Consider the following 18368-nt stretch of genomic DNA (forward strand, 5'->3'; position numbering starts at 1 on the left):
AGCGGTTTATTTTTCATTTTATTTTTAGAGGCAGATGGAAAAAACAAAACAATATTGATCAACAACACGTTCAAGCTGGATGAATTGCAACGCTTCTACTCGGGAGTGTTATGAAAACATTAGAGACGTGTTGTGGCAATAGTGGGACTCCCAAAAGTGAGCCGGCCAGGTGCCGCCACACTGTCATCTGATAGTGTCGCTTCTTGGTGCCTTCAGGGCACCGGGGGAAGCTGATGGATGGCGCGCCGTTCGACACCCAACATGACTCGTGCTACTAAAGAGATAGTTAGAATAAAAAGCCTACTTTATGACCTTTTCTGGTTTAAAAAAGTTATTGCTATGATTATAGAATAAAGTAGTTAGTTAATTGACGAACAAGTAGGAAACAAATTTGACACTTAACTCTAATTAACTATTGTAGTCATCTCAATCAACTTATTCTGGTTCCAGCTTTTTTTTTTTTTATCGTTTGTTTTATACCATTGTGAATTTGTATCTTTGGATTTTGGGCTGGTATTTAGACAAAACAAGCAATTTAAGAAGCACAAAAATCAATTAAACATAATTATTTCAAATAAAAACAAAAAAATCACCAGTACCATGTCTCGACTACGATTGCATCCCTTTCATTATTAAAGGGGGAATCATCACTGTCTTCATTATTTTCTTATTAGTTCCTGTAGCCCTAATAATGAGTTGGAACATAAAATTGCAATTTCAGATTTTGATGGAGAAAATAAAAATAAAACTGTTAAAGGACAAGATAGTTATCCTCAATTATCTTTATCATCATTGTCATTATGATTTTACATCTCAGCAACATATAATGCAGATTAAAAACCATTACTGTAGAAACAAAGCTCTTCAGAGGGAGCTGCAGGTGATTGGTTGTTGTGAGCCGAGGCAGGAGCGTTAAGAGGCGTTACAGTGCTGGAGTGTTGGTGGTGACGGGGCACAAAGACAGCACAAATAGACAAATGGGACAGAAATAACATTTCTTTTTTACAATCAAACACTTGAAATGATGAAGGCACTTGCAAATGACACGGTAGTACAAATGTAAACCATACTTTGGTGTTTCATTTTTACCTCTTTACTTAAGATGTTGTTTTTTTTCCTTTACAAAATGTACCAAAACACTGGCGACGAGGAACATCATGGGTAGATAATGACAAGAATAAATATGAAAGAAATTTAAATCATACCCTCTAAAATAAAAAGGCAATCTGGTTTGAAATGTCATCAAACACTATTACTAAGCTTGTTTACAAGGTATGTAGCCACGGCTGGTCGAGAGAGGGAACCATAAAGTGCATCTTTGGATGGATGGGAAAAACAACACTGAATGGAAATGCGATCGACTCTTTCAGCACAAAGAATTCACAAACAGTTACGGATTCGTTTGGGACACACTCAACCAAATTGCTCCCAAATTTTAACCAATGACTGGACTGAAAACAAATAAAACAAAATAAAAATAAAAATCATGACTAAAACGATATTAAACACAAACAAAACATTAAAAAATGATCAATGCGCATTTTCCTTCCCAAAAAAAAAAAATGCAGAAGCATTCAGGACAAACTTCCACTCAAGGCCCATTTCAACAAGCGATGCAGATGTAGCACCTCAACACACGTTTTTCAGACTGTTAAAAACATTATTTACCTCCCAATTATTATTTTTGTTTTAAACATTGAAACAAAATAAAAGTTAGACAAAACAAAGTGACAAACTGGCAGCTGCAATAACTGAATCGCACAAATGTGTTATCAACCGATACTTCAAGAAAGAGACTTTAAATCAGCTTATGGTCCATGAAAAGAAATCCGCTTGGATCTCCTCACCACGCCACTGGCTTCATTGTGGTCACTCGGACCAGAACTCAGTCAGGTTTAAGGGCGGTAATACTCGGGAGAGTTTTAACCGACTGTGCAGGAAGGGAGAGCCCGTCCTAACCACAGCGTCTCTTTAAAACACTCCCATGGACAAAACATGAAGCTTGATTTGGCATGTGGCAACTTGGTCAACAGCACAAAATCTTAGCATGAAGCAAAGGAGACGAGAGGTGAGAAAAGAGGAGGAGGTGCGTGTCATGAAATAACCACTCGGCTGCTTAGGTGCTAAGCAGATCATTGTGGTTCTCCACCAGTCTTCCTCCCCCATTTAAGTTAATGTAACCCACAGAGAGGGGAAAGTATCCCCTTTGGACTACTGGAGTTTCAGAAAGGAGGGTAAAGAAATGTGTGTGTGTGTGTGTACGTGTTGCCGCCCGTTGCCGCTCTCAACATGCCACGCTCCCGTTCTTTGGCTTCCAGGTGAGGGCCACGTGTGAGGGCCCATCGTCCCTCCTCACACAGCCTCATCTCCAGCTCTCTCAGTCCAATCAGTCCACCTTACTGTGGTTGTTGTTCAGGAGAGTGTGGCCGTTCTGCACGTGGCCGTTCTGAAACTTTCCCCTCTGCTCGCGACCAACGTCTTCGTCTTCCGACTCGGTCTCCTCTCTATCGCTCCGTTCGTCCTCGACGATGTCCTGCGTGGTAAAACGAGACACGGCATCTGTACAGTTGCTCCTTTGCAGGTGAACGTGTTGTGTGGTGGGAAAGCTGAACGCGCCAGTTCGTACGTTGCCTGGCAGGAACTTGATGACCATGCGCACGATGAGCACGGCCCAGAAGATGTGCAGAGCCTGCAGCACGAGCATTAGCCCGTTGAAGAAGTAGAAGCCGAGGAAGGGGGGATAGAGGGTCAGGGGGTACACCCACGTCGTATATATGATCCTGGACGAGAGGACAAAGACAGAGAGTCCAGTCAGAGCCACCTACAGCCGGCATCAAAAGCCCATTGAGAGGAGCCAGAACTGTACAATGTGTCTGTTGTTACATTTCAATTAAATTGTTGCCCGGGATTTAAGCAAATTCACGACATTTCTGCAAAAAGAATCTGTGAGTTTCCATCAGAAACCTGTATGCAAACATATTCAAAAGGCCATGTTTCAAATTACATAACTAAAATAGAGCGCATGTAAATCATTTCATCGCAGCTGATTTTGTCTCCTATGAGCTGCCATTGTGATCGAGTTCATCTTAAGAATTATAGGATGATGCTGGCATTATTACTATGACTATTTGGGAGTATTTTCAGGCTGGACTAAAACCCACTTGATTCATTGTAAGTGTCATAGTCTCTAAATAAACTAAAGTGTCCATGTTTATCAACAGCAGAGGAAATAGCGATATCAGACAACACTTATGTTGGGATGAATTCATAGTTTGACCTTTTTGTGAGATGTATTCACAATCAGTCTTTATCACATTTTCTTTTTATATACACACACCAGACTTTTCAGTCAAGAATAAATACCTTTTTTTCACAAATTGCAAAATGCCCTTAAAAACTAATTTGATAAAAACGTGTCATCGTTGTACAAATGTCTCAACTGATCATCCAGTCAACTCAGTGACTCAGAGTGAATCTTGTATACTTGGTCTTACCAGAAGGGGAGGATTACGAGGCGGGTGAAAATGAAAACTGCAGCAAATATGATGAAGATGAAGTTGCAGCTTTTCCTCCAACCTGCATAGTTGAACATTTTGGCTGACTGCAAAGAAAGGCAGAGATCAGCTTTTCACCTTTTCCTACATTCGCCTCTAGAGGGCAGCACATGTGTTGCTTTTATGATGTTTACTGCCGGAATTAAATTCAAAATTACAGACAGTTTCCCTATAATTAGCATGCGGAAACTAGCAATGTTTTACATTTTTCTCTTACAAATTCAGGCCAAATTTTATCAGCGAAACAGACCTTTTTTCTGACATATTAGCACGTTGTCATACCTCCATTAAATAGTCGGAGGAATCATGCACCAACATGATCAAAGTCCCTGCCCGGATGTAGTTGACCAACCAGGAGAAACTAATAAGCGAAATGGTTGCCACATGGTGAATTATCTGCTCTTTGAAATCCTGGGAAACAAAACAAAAAGGGACAGGGAGAGATGGTTTAGAGACAACATGAAGAGACGTTTGGTCACTTATTGATTGAGCTGTAAAGATTGGTCACCGATGGACAGTGCGTGTTCCGATTGATTGGTCCTGGATTTACAAATGATTAACTCTCTGCACATAGCAGATTATATGGCTAAATCCACATGCAGAGGCAAATCTTCACATTTCAACACAGGTCAGTAACATCACAGTTTTCTGGACTTTTCCAGTTTTGGTTTAACAGATTAGTTTTATTTTGTGCCAGTATTTGTGAGCTGGAGCTACAAAACAAGAGCCGGCACAGAGCTGGCGAGCTCGAAGGTCCGCCACAACAGCGTTCAGACCTGTGGACAAACCGATCCCTTTGTCTCTCCACAGAGAGATTTCACCACAGAGCTCCGGTCACACATTATATCGCGGCGCACCCCTGATGCAACATCCGACTGGAGAGACAGTTGAGTTTTGTTGCTACCTCACTGACTTCTCCAAAGTGACACAGTGGAACGGGTGCGTGGCGTTGCACATCATCTATAATGTTCTGAATGCCGACAGCTCCACTCAATAAAGTTCATAAAGTCAGGACATCTTAATGCAGAAATCAATATCCAACCTCAAAGTACACTAACAACGCAACAGATCATTCCCATCGTGTCATGCACTCAGAGCAATCTGTCCCGATGGAAGGTTTCTGAGGGGCTTTATGGATGTAAACACAGGAAGACAACGCTTAGGAGGCAGCTCACTTACCTTACGTTTAACATCCGATGCTACGCTGAAAAGCAGCGAGACATAGAAGCCGAGTTCGATCATGTAGTACCAGTACTGTGAAGGCAACAGTGGCTGGAAGGAGAGAAAAGCCGTTAGGTAATGCAACCAATGACTGTATCTGTTAGTTCGTCAAGTAATTTTGGGAAACAACATCAAGTTCTCTCTCAGCTTATTTTAATTTAAAATAAAACTGACAATATTAAAATGTAAAGTTAATGAAGTGAGAGGTGCCAGATTATTGTACCGACATACCATTTTCGGGAAGCCATCCCACATCTGCTTCATATCGTACAACCATGGTTTCTGAGGAGAAATGGAAAGTTAATATTAATGAGAGTTTAAATGTCCCACAAAACACCAGGAGCACGAGAACTAGAACAAAGTAGAAAACAGTGTTTCTGTGGTCGAGTGACAATGTCAGCACAACACTTCCTACATTTCTGTACTTTTGTTTGCATGTCACAACTTCCGTGTGCGAAGAAGCAACAAGTCAGGGAGACAAAAGTTGCCGGTAGAACCATAAATGATTGTTTCAAGTTGTGACTGTTACAGGGCCAGATTCTGACAGTACTCACGTCAACAAGGACTGCCAGGCCAGCAAAGAAAGCAATAAGGTAAAACGTAAATCTCCAACTGTAAGACAATACACAGCGGTCTCAGAAATAAAATTTGGGGTTATAGGACACAGGTGGAAAATGTGTAAAGTTTAAACAGTAGTTTTCAATGTAAATCATAAAGGAAATGATAAATGGGATAATATTATGAAACCACATTGCAGACAAAATAAAAAAACAATCTCAAGCACACGAGTCACTGGAGTTTGAACCTCAAACTTAATACTGATACGCATTCGGCAGAAAAATTTCCCAGTGTTTGTTTCTGCTTGAAAAGTCTGCATTCTCCTTGCTTTGTGCAATTGAGGTGATGCCAGAAGTGTAAAATGCAAAGAAAACATATATGCTGAAATCTATTTTCATACTTTGCTCTCTTGTAAATCACCTCATGACCCCTGAACTCTGTTGAACTAGGTTGCGAAACGCTGCTTGAAATAATCTGGTTATTGTGATAGCAGGTCATGACAATCATTGTTAATAATTAACCCTTTAATCATTCACCGACCAAAATAATTCTGAACCATTAATGCTAGCCATTAAAAAAATATGTCCGACTACGATCACAATGTCCGAATAGAAACCCAGAGTTGTGCCATGAAACCTTCCAGCTGAACTAATTGATGCATGAAAGACAAAGCTGCTTATTCTACCGGACGGGGAGACTGGGGACTGCCTTGTTAGGCACATGAACCACAGCTCCCGCGAACGCTCGGCACCGATCCGGTCCGTTAACGGTTAATGATCGGTCAACGAGGGTTAGAAAAAACAATCTACATTAGCATCCCTAGCCACGACCTCTGCACGACCTCGTCTGAACCGAGAACACACTAAACGACAGAGGGGAAACCCTTCTTCATTGTGACTTCCCGGTTCCGGGTCTCATGCGTTTTCAATCCAAACAATTTAGAAGAAAATCGCCTTCAAGACTTGAATCAGGCACACAGATTATAATGAAATACAGACGATGGGTCGGAGGTGTATTTGATGTGTGGTTGAGGAGGTGTAGTTACCATGCTTCCCGAAACTTTTTGAGCTTGCTGGGTCTGTCCTGGTTTCTCCGCCGCCTGAACCACCTCTGGACCTGTCGCACTGAACAGCCCGTCTGTTTACTTAAACTCTCTATGGAGCTCTGACAACAAAAGCAGGCGAAGGAAAGAGAAACAAATTAGTCAGTACCATCTTTAATGTCTGGAGTTAGAAAACTGTACTGAAGATTTATGGTTATTTCCATCATGTTGTCTCCCTCATTCATCCTCAAACATCTCTGGATTCTATGACGAGGCTCACGCTGTGCCATTACCAGAGGAGAATTAAGCAGTGCTAGTTTCCTGAAGTATGCAGGATCATTACCTGTGTGGGATTTTTTGATGTGCTGCAGAAAAAGGACTCCAGGGTGGGATTTGGGGGAGCGCGGACACGCTGCTTGTCACACACTCCCAACAGGGAAGCGAGAGGAGTCGCCACAAACCTGGAAAGAGAAAAACATAATCTCACATTTGTCAGGAAGAAACATGCAAATCCGAAAGGTAGAGGCAGATTAATAGGCAAATGACAATGTGAAAGAAGAAAAAAAACAGTCCCCGCTGGAAATGACTCGCCTCTCGAATATCTGCCTGCATACGAGGAAGAACAGTGCGATGGGTAGAGTAACCCACAGGTCCTGTGTTTTAGGAAAGACTTGGCCATCATGGTCCGTCAGGTCCGCCCAGCCGTGACCTTCAGGAAACCAGATCCAGTCCGCCCATATCTTCTCACCAAGCCGAGACAACATCCTGGAGGATGAAACAAAGGGAGAAAAGGATTTGTGCTGGTTGTATCGTATCATGTGGAAGGAAATGAAGAGCGGTAATAAAAAGGTTTTGTCTGCTTGGTGATCTCCATTCAGATTTCCCATTTGATAAATATAGCAACTCAGTCAGCTGTGACAATATCCTGAGAGAAAGGAAAGGAAACAGAGAGGAATGAGTATTGATTGGAGGTGATGAATCTCACTGGGCATCTGCAACAGGCACCGTATCTTGGCACTTCTGGGAATCACGACGTCTTTTTGTGGCTATGCTGCACTCAATGTAATCAGATTACCTATGAGCATTTTATTAGGCCCATTGACCCAGAATGCAGTTTGGCACCAATTCCCATTTCTTGAAAAACTATTTCTAGAGGGGGAGGGGGGTTCAGATTACGGTGCCGAGGCGAGGTCTAATCGGCATCAGCTGATTGATTATCAGTTGATCAATCAGCCCCAGGTGTAATTAACCTATCTGTGTTTGTGCATATCGCTTCCCGATAAAGAGCAGCAGGAACCGAGACGCGGGAGAAGGCTCTCGGGCGAGAGCTCCCGTCCGATCGCCAGCGTTATATGTGAAATAAAAAGGTTTGTTAAAACATAACAATCCGTGTTGCTGCCTCCATATTCAGTCCGATACTCACGGGGTACCAGAGAAAGCCGTTGGACACTTTGCATCATCGGGTCAAAACTCAAGTTTGCCCAATACTTCTATTTATGACAGAATACCGATCAGCTGCACTTTGGGTTTACTGCTAATTAGCTAACCTAATCTCTTAGGGTAATTTAAGGCCTTAAATTGCCCCAAGTACAGCTTCATGGACTTTTTTACTGCTTTGTTCAAACAACCCAAGATGCCAATAGGGATGCTATAATCACTGACAAGTCCTCAATTTAACAATAAGTCACATGTCGGATTAGCTGATTTTGATTTTGAGTTGGATCATGGGATTACCTCATGACCGCTTCACCGTTGTTTTTCCAGTAAAAGCGTTGTGTTTTTAGTGTGGGCAAATCATTTAACCCTTGTGTTGCCTTAGGGTCATTTTGACCCGAATCAATATTACACCCTCCCCCCGCTTTAGGATTAATTTGACCCCATTCAATGTTTAATGTCGGTGTTCTTTCGGTAGTCAACAAACAAACATAAAGTGCCTCACACTTAAACTTGGAAAACAATATTAATTCTAATAATTTTCTGGAGGTTTTAATTGCTGGCGTCAAATTGAACACAAAGGGTAAAATATGTTAGTAAATATAAAGGTAACAGGAGGGTGAAACATTGAATCGGGTCAAAATGACCCAAAGGCGGGGGGAGGGTGTAATATTGATTCGGGTCAAAATGACCCTAAGGCAACACAAGGGTTCAGGAGGGAAATTCCAGTTGACACACAATTCCTTCATAATGACTGTGTGTGTGTGTGTGAGTGGACTTTAACCGGTTATAATCCAACTGTGAATGCCCAGTCACTCATGCAGTTTCTCTTCATAAGAATCGATATGTGAACTTATCCTATTGTTTAAAGTAGGGATGCACCGATCTGATCGGCCGATATTCCCATTATCGGTTTTGATCGGCGTTCTCAAAACGGCCGATCAGATGACGTAACATCTGCGAGAACTATCAGACGGGGGCCGCAGAGTGAGAGGTCCACGAGGGGATCCTCACCACCGAGCGGCGTCCCCGTCCCCCGAGTTGAATCTCTGGGTCAACTCAGCCGACTCTCACATGTCTGAGCCCCTATACACTGTCGCTCACGGTTAACGCATTCCATCGGGAGCGCGAGGGTTTTGATAAAGTTAGCGGAAGGATTTAAGTGACAACATCCGGTTTTGCAAAGTTAGCGGAAAGAACCACGTGAAACAACATCCGTTTATCAAAATAAGATGTCGACAAATCATACACGAACATATAAAAGCAAACAATGAACTGATTTTGTATCTTTATAGATCTTTTCTGAGATTTAGCTTAAATTATGCTAACATTAAAACATTTTTACTGTACCAAGGAAGAGTTTATAAAAATAAGTCAGACTTTTGTATGTTAAAAGTAGTCCTGTATATAGATTTCCCCAAGAGTTCCAGGAAATGAATGATGCAGATGTGTTCCATACATATCTGAAATCCCCTACAATAGCAATCAAACAATTTTAATGTATCAATTAGGACATTTTTCAAAGTAAAAGTCCTAAATGTTTAAAGAAATCGGTAATTTCTTTAGTGTTTGAGTTGCTTTATATATGTATTTCCTCATAGTCCTAGGCAATAATGCTACACAATAAATAGAATGCTTCAATCGACACCGTGATCGGTATTATCGGATCGGCAGATACTGATTTCAGTGATGGGCACCAAAAACCTGATCGGTGCATCTCTAGTTTAAAGTTCATTAGCGTGGGGATGTTGGTCAACATGTGGTTCACCTCTCACTTCCATTCCATCAAAAAACATAAAAGTGAACATGTCCAACTTCACTTTAGCTTCTCTGTCAACAGATTCAAAGAGAATGGGCTCTCGTGTTAAAATATGTTAATGAGGGAAAGTTTTGTATTTAGTGCTGAAGTGAATTATGTTATTTGGGTAAACAAAATAGAGATTATTTTCTGTCTACCAGGGTAAACTGGAACCAACCATGGGGCTGCAAAAGCTGTCAGGTGTTCATCCTACTTCTTACATGCAAAGTACTCATTTGTCTGAGCTGATCTAAGCTAAACCGCTCACCATCATTGCAGATGAAGATTCACAAGCTGGCAATGCTACAAGAAGTGAGCACAGGTTGTACACAGTAAATATCACGGTGTTCCGATATATTTCTGCAGCATGAGCCAGAAATGTACACAATCTAAAAGAGTTTTACAGTTGCTCCTGCTGGTGTGTGATTTCCTCCAGAGTGTACAGAAGAACAGGTCAGGCACCCAACGGCTGCAAGCTAAAGTACACATACATTTATTTGAGTTAACTAAAGCTATGTTGACTTGTCTTCCAGTATGACGTGTAACGATGAGTAGGGCTGCCTCCCTCATAGTCGATCGCTTTGGACTCAATAGACCAAGATTTCTTTGGTCAATGACACTTTTTTTATTGCTTTTTTTTCATGCTGAATGATTTATTTAAAAGAAACCTTTGAGGAAAATTGCAGGTAAACACAAGATTTATAATTGGTGCTCGTGTGTGATTCTTTATTGAGAAACTCGTTTCACAGATCTGTTGATTCCATCAACTAATTGATTAGTCTGTCGAGTAAGCAATTTACTTTGTCGGGCCACAAGACCAGCAGACTGGTGTATACAGCTTCACAAAGGCCTTCAAATTAATCACGTTTTCGATTTTATCAAAAGAAAAAAAATGTAACATGTATGCTCTTCCACTTGGAAACTAAACATCGGGCATGTGCAAATTGTAAGAGTGAACTTATTACTGCACTCTGTAATAATTGGTTTGTTGTATTGTCCTCCATCTGTTTTCTGGCATCAGCTCATCCAGTTTCATAACTCTCCACTCAGCTGGTGAATGCACATTTCCATGTCGGTGTTTGGAGAGACCAAAGTGCACTGTGCCAAACTGGCACCGATGGTTTATTGCCCAAATGGTGATTTTAGACAGTTACCAAGAAGAGTGACTTTGTCTCCACTAAATTATAATGTTAATTCACATTTATTTTCTCAAATCTCAGCAACAGTATGTGCAGTACTATAGATACAGTTAATATACTAACTGCTGCTCATTGACAGTCTATCCTTGACTGATTACTATGCTTTTAAATATTTTTAAAATCTATTTAGTTGAAGGACTAACAAGACAGCGCTTTAAAAATAAAGGGTCAAATGTTGTGCACGGAAGCCGTGATATCCTGACTTTTAGTCCCTACTATGACTCCAAAAACATTAGAGCCGACTCTTCCCATACTGCAACTCAATAGCCTCCATCATTAGACCCCTCATGGCAAAAATATAGAGATCATCAAAGTCATTGGGTGTTTGATTATTTGCCGGAAATAAGGTACGTGGTTAACACAAGCTTAAGAGATTTTAACGATTTTCTTCTCAGACATAAAACGTGTCAGTAAAAATCGTTCTCATTAATTTTGAAGTGTTAACGCGACGTTAAAAAATAAGTTGTTAACAAGTGTGTAAATGAGACTAAAACTTATCAGCTAGTCGAGTCCGTCTTTGCGGCCTTGTTGTGGACCATCGTGCTCATGAGTTAGTTTATAGCATAACGTTATACAACGCTTTGTACTTTGGCCAATTCCCACTTTAAGGTAAAGAAAACATGCAAGTATCATTAACTTGTGTTTGCTTGTGCTTATTTCCTGCAATAACCCAACCTCCAAGGGCAACGTCCAATTTACTTTGTCAAGGGAACTAATATGATGCCAACTACTGTGGCTGGCCTACAAACATGTCATTCCTGCAGCACTTTAGTTCCACTTCTTCTCTACACCTCCAGTTCCTGGTTAAATAGTATAATTTGTGGTTGTGCAAGAATGAACGAGCCAAAATGATTTTGGATTAAATATAGATGTAAACTGCACACGTAAAAAAAAAAGCCAAATTACAAGACACGCCTTTAAAGTTGTAATGCCTCAAGCCCAGGCAAGATAGACAAAGCCTGTCATTTTCAGAGTTTGGTATGCTCTCCCCGAGGCACAGACAACACGAGTCCTCCTCAGGAGAGCTTCACTCAATCATGAGGGGAAATGAAAGGCATGGTGCTTTAAAAAAAGAAACCCTACCTTTGTGGAGTTTTTTTTTCTTCTTCAATAAAACCTTGAAAGACGGATTATACCTCCTGTTTTACAGACTGCTAAATCCTTGAAGGTTAAAAGGATAATACTGACTTGACTACAGCAGGACACACACGCATGACTCGCATCTAATATATTAAACAATGTCAGACAGACAACGTCCTTCAACGTTTAGTGACGCCGCAGGCTCTCGTTTGATTTCAACATGCAGTTTGTGAGCCACACAGCCCTCTACGCTGTTTGCGTAAACTCGTGCAGGGAGTGGCAGTGTGCGCATGAATGGCGCAAGCGGGGAGTCTCCCGGACATAGCGGAACAGACTGCCCGAGTCAGTGAGATGGAGCCTTTAAAAAGTTTACCCAACACTGTCCAAAGCATCGTCAGCTAACTTAGGTTGCACGCTTTATAGTTTCCCCCTTCACACGGGAGGGACTCGCACTCGTTCCGTTACGTTGCCCATGTAATAACGTAACGCAGTGGGCAACTCTAGGCGAGATCTGCAGTTTACGTTCAGAAACTTTGCGACGCATTCACAACTCCCACCACAAACGACCCACACGCTGGAAGCCACTTCTCCGTCGCCTCAGGGGCCGACCCCGTTGAGCTCCGTCGGTCTCGACCGCCTTCGTGACCTTCTGTTGCCGCGGTGTTGCTAAACAAACACCCCCGACACCAAGACGAGGCCTGTTAGCTCAACTTTAACGAGCACGTCCCGTTTGACGTCTCCCGACGGCTGAATCCGACGGTTAACGTTCAGAGCATGTCCGTGAAGATTAACGCGTAACGTTAAACGTCAGGTGAACCTTCGAGAGAGGAAGACTCTCCCGTTAGCGTAACGCATATCCGATGTTAGTCTTCTACGTGTACTCGCGCTGGCGGAGCGTTTCCGACCCTCATTGACACGTCCTCCGTGTAACGTTAGCTAACGGTGCGGCCAGCTTACCTCTCCTCACCTCACTGTATCCGGGCAGGTAACGTCGCCACTCTTAAAATGTCTCCTCTCGTCTGCAGCTGCCGCTCGTCCTCTGTTCCTGCTGCCGCGTTGGGGGTTTCATGTAGCGTTAGTTCTGGACATAAAAAAATAAAAAAACACCGCAACTTGTCGGTTGCTAAATAAACCGCAACCCCCCCACCCCCCCTCCTGTTTTTTTTATTCTTCTTCTCCGCAATCTCAGGTTTGCCACATTCTCAAACGGACAAACTGTGTCGCACTTCCTCCCGAAAACTGTCCGACGAGGACAAAAAAAAAGGCTTTTAGCTTGTCACTTTTCCGTCTTCCCAAAGTAACGTCAGTGGGCCTCGGCGTGTAGCCGTGTAGCCGGGTGGTTCAATTGGTCGGATGGAGCGGTTATCACCGTTGTATGTTAGGATAGGACCGGGAGGGGAGGGGCGGAGGGGGTTAAAGTGACGTGGGCCTTCACTCTGTATGAGGGGTGGTTAGTGCCACAAGAGGGAGGCTGGCGAGGAGAGACATGTCCTCCAGACATACATGCGTATAATTTACCTCAATATCACTGCAGACGTAATCAAATTGTATTAATGTATATCGGAGATGATATAATTAGTTGAAATACAATTAGTGAGAATAATTGTGTCATTTTATTGTGAGCTATTCCTTTTTTTAATTGCTTATCGTAGCATATTTTTGCTGCAGGTGATGGCAGAATGTTTTGTTGGAGCGATTTTGTTGTAACTATATAATTTAATTAAACTTAATGAAGGGTGTGTCCAACGTATTGTAAAGCACTGAGGGTTGAGCATATTATTAAAATAACACATTGGATATGCAGGTTGCAGCGGGTCTGATGATAGATGGCACAGAGGACATGTTCATGTATTATAAGCACAATCATCCAATCTTTTTGGAAAGCTGCCCAGTCCAAATGCATATGAACTTACCTAGATGGCCTAATGAATTTGGCTCTGAAGAAGAAGTAACACGTAAAGCAGGCCTCGCGTGTTTACAATACATTTGAGGGGAAATGTATTGTAAACACGCGAGGCCTGCTTTACGTGTTACTTCTTCTTTTTGTTTATGTCAGCATCATTGTGATTGTATAAGGTGGACATACAATGTGATAAATAACAACAATAACACAAGTGTCTTTTCTGCCATTCCCATTGTGTGTATGCTCTGTTCTTTCTGTCTTCTTCTTGCTCTGCTGGACTCTGTTGTATCCCCACTGAGTGTCTCTTAAGTACTTGACCTAACCTACACATTACAGCAGCTCTAGACAAGATTGGCGTCGTACCGATTGCCTCTCAACAGATCTCAACATGGCGACGGCCGAGCCAGTGGCTGCAGCTCACGATGCTCCCAGTGCAAAGCTTCCCGGTAACTCAGTCGTCCAGGACGGCGTTATCAGCTGTAACCACTGTGTAACCTTCGGGGCAAGCTCACGTGCACTGACATGCACTAAAAGCAAGCATGGCCAGCGCGGCTATATAAACAATGAAGGGAGATGCTCGGATTACAACAAACACAGAGGGAGGGGGAGACTTCATGCTCGGCTCAGGTCGACATTACTCCACTACATCCATGCTCCTGCTTGCTTTGGACGCCACGGTTTTCCACATGGCAGCCGGGTGAACAGGAAATAAGCAAGGCAGTAACGGAGTATTTATTTAAAAAAAATTCTGGACTCTATAGTTGTTCTGTATGATCCGTGTATGATGGACACGCTGTATTTGGATAAAGTGGGGGTCAAGTCAACACTATGCAAATCCAGGCATGACAAATGGTCAGTCAGTCGTCACGTTGTAGGTCGTGCAGCACGGGGACGGCTCTCCTGCTCTCCAGAGAGATGAATAGGATCTGTCAGCTCCACACACAGCAGCGGTGTTGGTTATCTCCACCCGGTCATGGTCATGTATCGGGTTTATATTCCTCAACACATGTTATAATAGCACATCATTAAACTGCAGTCGTTTGAGGCTGTATTTCTCATCAGATAACAGATTACGTCATCCTGGTATGGCATTAATCACCCTTCATACATGCAGGCACGCCATAGGAGGCCGAGACGTGTTTGGTCGCGTCGGACCAGAACCAGAGCCGCGGTCGGCGAAGCGTGAACGTGTGTACACACACACACACACACACACCTCAGCCTTTCCATCCTCTCCATACCTGACCTGGATATTTATGCCTGAAGGGTCATAAATAACTCATGGCTGCGGTTGGGTTATCAATGATTTAACATACTTGGGTGCAATTATAATGGCCATTGTGTACAGACTTGTATTTATTTTGCATTTGCCAAACACAGCTACATTTTTTTCTTCCAGGTCCTTGAGAGGCTGGTCCACAGTTTCTCAGGCAACTGTCACAGGAGGCCAGATGTTTTCCACTTGGCTCAATACTTCCTCCGGCCTATAGAGAGCAGCACACTCCCCTGGATATGTCATAAATGAGCTATAACATCCATACTGAGTCTATCCCTTCATCTTCTGATGTATCATGCAGAGGAAAGGTGGGATATTTGGGGGGTAAATCACATTACGTGAACAGTTAAGCAGACAAACATTTTAATTCTAAATTGTACTTTATTTTCTTTTAAAGACATAATGTTTTAAAACAGCGATTGTAGAGAATAAATAAAGAAACATTATGTTTTTGTTTTTTTACTTCCATAGGTACATTTATGCAATTAAAAACTCTATAATAAGTGTGTTCATTGTCTTGAAGACCACAGAATTCCTCTTTTTTTCTTCTTCTTCTTAAATTAAAAAAGAAATTGTCACATACCCCCCCGAACCCGCCCCACCCTGATCAAATTGATTACCAAATAAATTAAACGTAAAAAATCAAGATAGAAAAATTCCCTGCCATTCCTTCAGCTTTGTTAATTTGAAAAGTAGTGGCAGCAGAGAATCTTAACGCATGAAGTCCTTAAACTCCACTTCCAAACAAAGGTATGTACAGTGAGAGGAAATTCAAATCTCTTCCAGTTTAATTACCCCATGTTTTTTTTAAATTTACGTATAAATAATAAAACTAACTCTACATAACAGTATTACCAATGGTAATAATACAGAATAGTATTTTCTTTTCGCCTCCGACTGTGTTGACGGGCCTTCTGTTAATGCCGTAGACCACAAATCACACTATACAGTAGAACCCTGTTCAGAAGAATAACATCAGTGATATGCTTTTTCTTAACATGTAGATCTTGTTGCTGACAATAGAGTATGTACATAATATAAATGAATCCAGCTGTGGAATGATAGGAAATCTGGAGCACTTCTGATATTGCGGATGCGGATTCTGTAGATGTCTTAGCTGATATTACTGCTGCCGTCTGTTGTTTCTGAAAGCGCATACACGTGATACTGCTTTTTGTGAAGTGTTGCTCCTGTGCTATACGGTTGGTCAAACAACCAAAAAAGGCTGGGACATCCCAAGTGGTTTTCTTGATTGAACTCTTAGGTTTTCCTGGAGGCAAATAAGAGAGAAAAGGGGGGGAAAGAACAGAGCATTTTAAACCAAATCGCACACACACATCAAACACATAGAGTTGAGACTTTGGAAGTGGAATGGTGTCTGCAATACACACTGCTTGCACTGATTCCTCAGGGGAGCCTCTGTAATCAACTAGTGTCCATGCAACTCACATAGTGACGGTCGTACTGCTGCAAGTATGTGCACGTTCTTAGGAAATAGTTGGTCATCTCTTTTGGCAAATTAATTCAGAACATGCACAGCGGGAATTCTGGTGGGGATAACTATAACCTCCACATTTTTAGAAAACAGTTGGAGCTCATTTTACATTTATTCTAATGGTATTCAGAACCATCGATTCACCAAACTGTAGTTTCTCAAGGGGGTAATGCAGGTTGCTGCAAACAAGGCATCTGCAGGTGCCAGAACTATCTATTTGTGACATTTTAAGACCTTACTATAATGCCAGTTTATCTAAAGGAACAGTTTAACTTGAATCTGTCCCTGAGAAATATTGACAAAATTAAAAAAAATCATTAACACTCAGACGTTGTTGAACACTTCTTACATTTCTATAAATTATAATTCTGATTTATTTCTGGTCAATAGCTAACCTTTTGAAACTTGGCCAATCTTCTGCAGAAACCCTGTGCACAAGACACTTTGTGTGTTTTGGGTTCTTAGAAATGTGAAGTGGACATTTCTGGACGTACTTTTTGAATACTGTAACACTTTGAGTGTTGTATATCATGGTATGGGGTTTTTTTCTACAGAGGAATGCAGTTCCTCAGCCAGCAGCACGTGTCACAGGAACCAAACAGCTTTACCCCAAACCTTCTAAAGTAAGGTTAGTGTCTCAGTTACAACAAACACACACACACACACACACATTTATTTTCACATCTAGCCAATACAAAACACCCCCACAGATATAAATGCACGCACCTTCCGTGGTCCCACGCTCGGGCCTCCCACAAACGCACCATCACTCACACACAACATGTTGTCAACCATTTACAGGGGCACGTTCAGTACATTTCAAATCTCACAAAAAAACAACAAAGTTCAGGCACAAAGTCACTTGGAGTTGAGTTACAACCAAACAAAAACCCCGCACTCACCGAAAACTACCACACCAACCAACTAAACAGAGGGAATATGTAAGAATGATAATCATGACAGAGAAAAAGGAAACTAATCAAAAACCAAAAAGTCTAAAAGTAAAATAAAATGTAATATATCCATATTTGATGGACAACAGGCAAATTTAGCTCTTAGCGTTGAAGCTTTTAGAGGTCTTGGGAAAAAAACAGCATGTCATGATAATCAATTACTTACAAATGCTGAGGTAAAGTGACAGTTATTGATCACTGTTTGCAAGGATTAAAACCAGGACAAAATAATAAGAGGAAACTCACAACGCACCAAACACAGTTCATGGTCGCCACAGTAACCCGCCATGCAGTTGGAGCATGGTGAATCAAGGCAACGGCCCAAAATAAAAAATTGCTAATGGCAACCATCACAGGCGATATCGCCACAGCAACCAACACAGGCCAATTAACTTACAACGCAGCGAGAAGGAAGGGGGGGAGGTTTTTAGCGGTTGCTAGGCAACCGTAGCCATAGCGACGCACGTCTCCACGATATATGTATGGACGGGACAGTCTTGAGAGTGGTGTGATGTTTTTTTCAGGAAAAATGGCATATGGCACAGCACAAAAACAATAAATGAAAAGTAAAACAAAAATTAATGACGAACAGTAGTTGCATTCAAGCCTGCGACAGAACACTGGTTAGACAGAACATTTGAACCGAGTAAAGCTCGACTTCTCAATCAAACTGTCCCTCGACGTCCTGAGCAATGTATTTCAAATTGATGAGTGCTGCCACCTCATTAAAGTTAATCTACTGCAGGGTTATTGACTTCTTCAGTTCCACATGAAAGACAGCCATTTAAGCTCTGAGCCCCCCAATTACATCCACTCTGTCTCTTAAACCTCCAGTCACATTTTCAGCTGCCTATC

General features: G+C 42.0%; 2 protein-coding genes and 1 long non-coding RNA gene across 5 annotated transcripts in view; 1 reads left to right on the forward strand and 2 right to left on the reverse strand.

Moving 5' to 3' along the window:
• Positions 1–13231, reverse strand: cers2a (ceramide synthase 2a). 3 transcript variants are annotated; one of them, XM_056415352.1, is made up of 11 exons: positions 12854–13231; positions 6967–7140; positions 6719–6836; positions 6379–6497; positions 5330–5387; positions 5007–5057; positions 4734–4826; positions 3837–3965; positions 3495–3601; positions 2627–2780; positions 1–2533 (listed from the first exon to the last, which is right to left on the reverse strand). In XM_056415352.1, the coding sequence occupies exons 2-11, from the start codon at positions 7137–7139 to the stop codon at positions 2387–2389; spliced, it is 1149 nt and encodes a 382-aa protein (XP_056271327.1). In that variant the 5' UTR covers position 7140; positions 12854–13231; the 3' UTR covers positions 1–2386. The 3 variants fall into 3 exon arrangements, with proteins under 3 accessions (XP_056271327.1, XP_056271253.1, XP_056271411.1); XM_056415278.1 differs by having other exon boundaries at positions 12844–13231; XM_056415436.1 differs by lacking the exon at positions 12854–13231 and adding an exon at positions 11890–12056.
• On the forward strand, positions 7148–15511 carry LOC130194457 (uncharacterized). The gene is made up of 2 exons (XR_008831848.1): positions 7148–10293; positions 14126–15511. It is a non-coding gene; the product is annotated as an uncharacterized LOC130194457 (long non-coding RNA).
• Positions 15126–18368, reverse strand: part of celf3a (cugbp, Elav-like family member 3a) — a 24997-nt gene continuing 21754 nt past the window's right edge. The window contains 1 exon segment of the mRNA XM_056415159.1: positions 15126–16335. The gene's annotated coding sequence lies outside the window, so the exon portion shown is untranslated.

Source organism: Pseudoliparis swirei, chromosome 1, assembly GCF_029220125.1.
Source record: "Pseudoliparis swirei isolate HS2019 ecotype Mariana Trench chromosome 1, NWPU_hadal_v1, whole genome shotgun sequence".
NCBI lineage: Eukaryota > Metazoa > Chordata > Actinopteri > Perciformes > Liparidae > Pseudoliparis > Pseudoliparis swirei.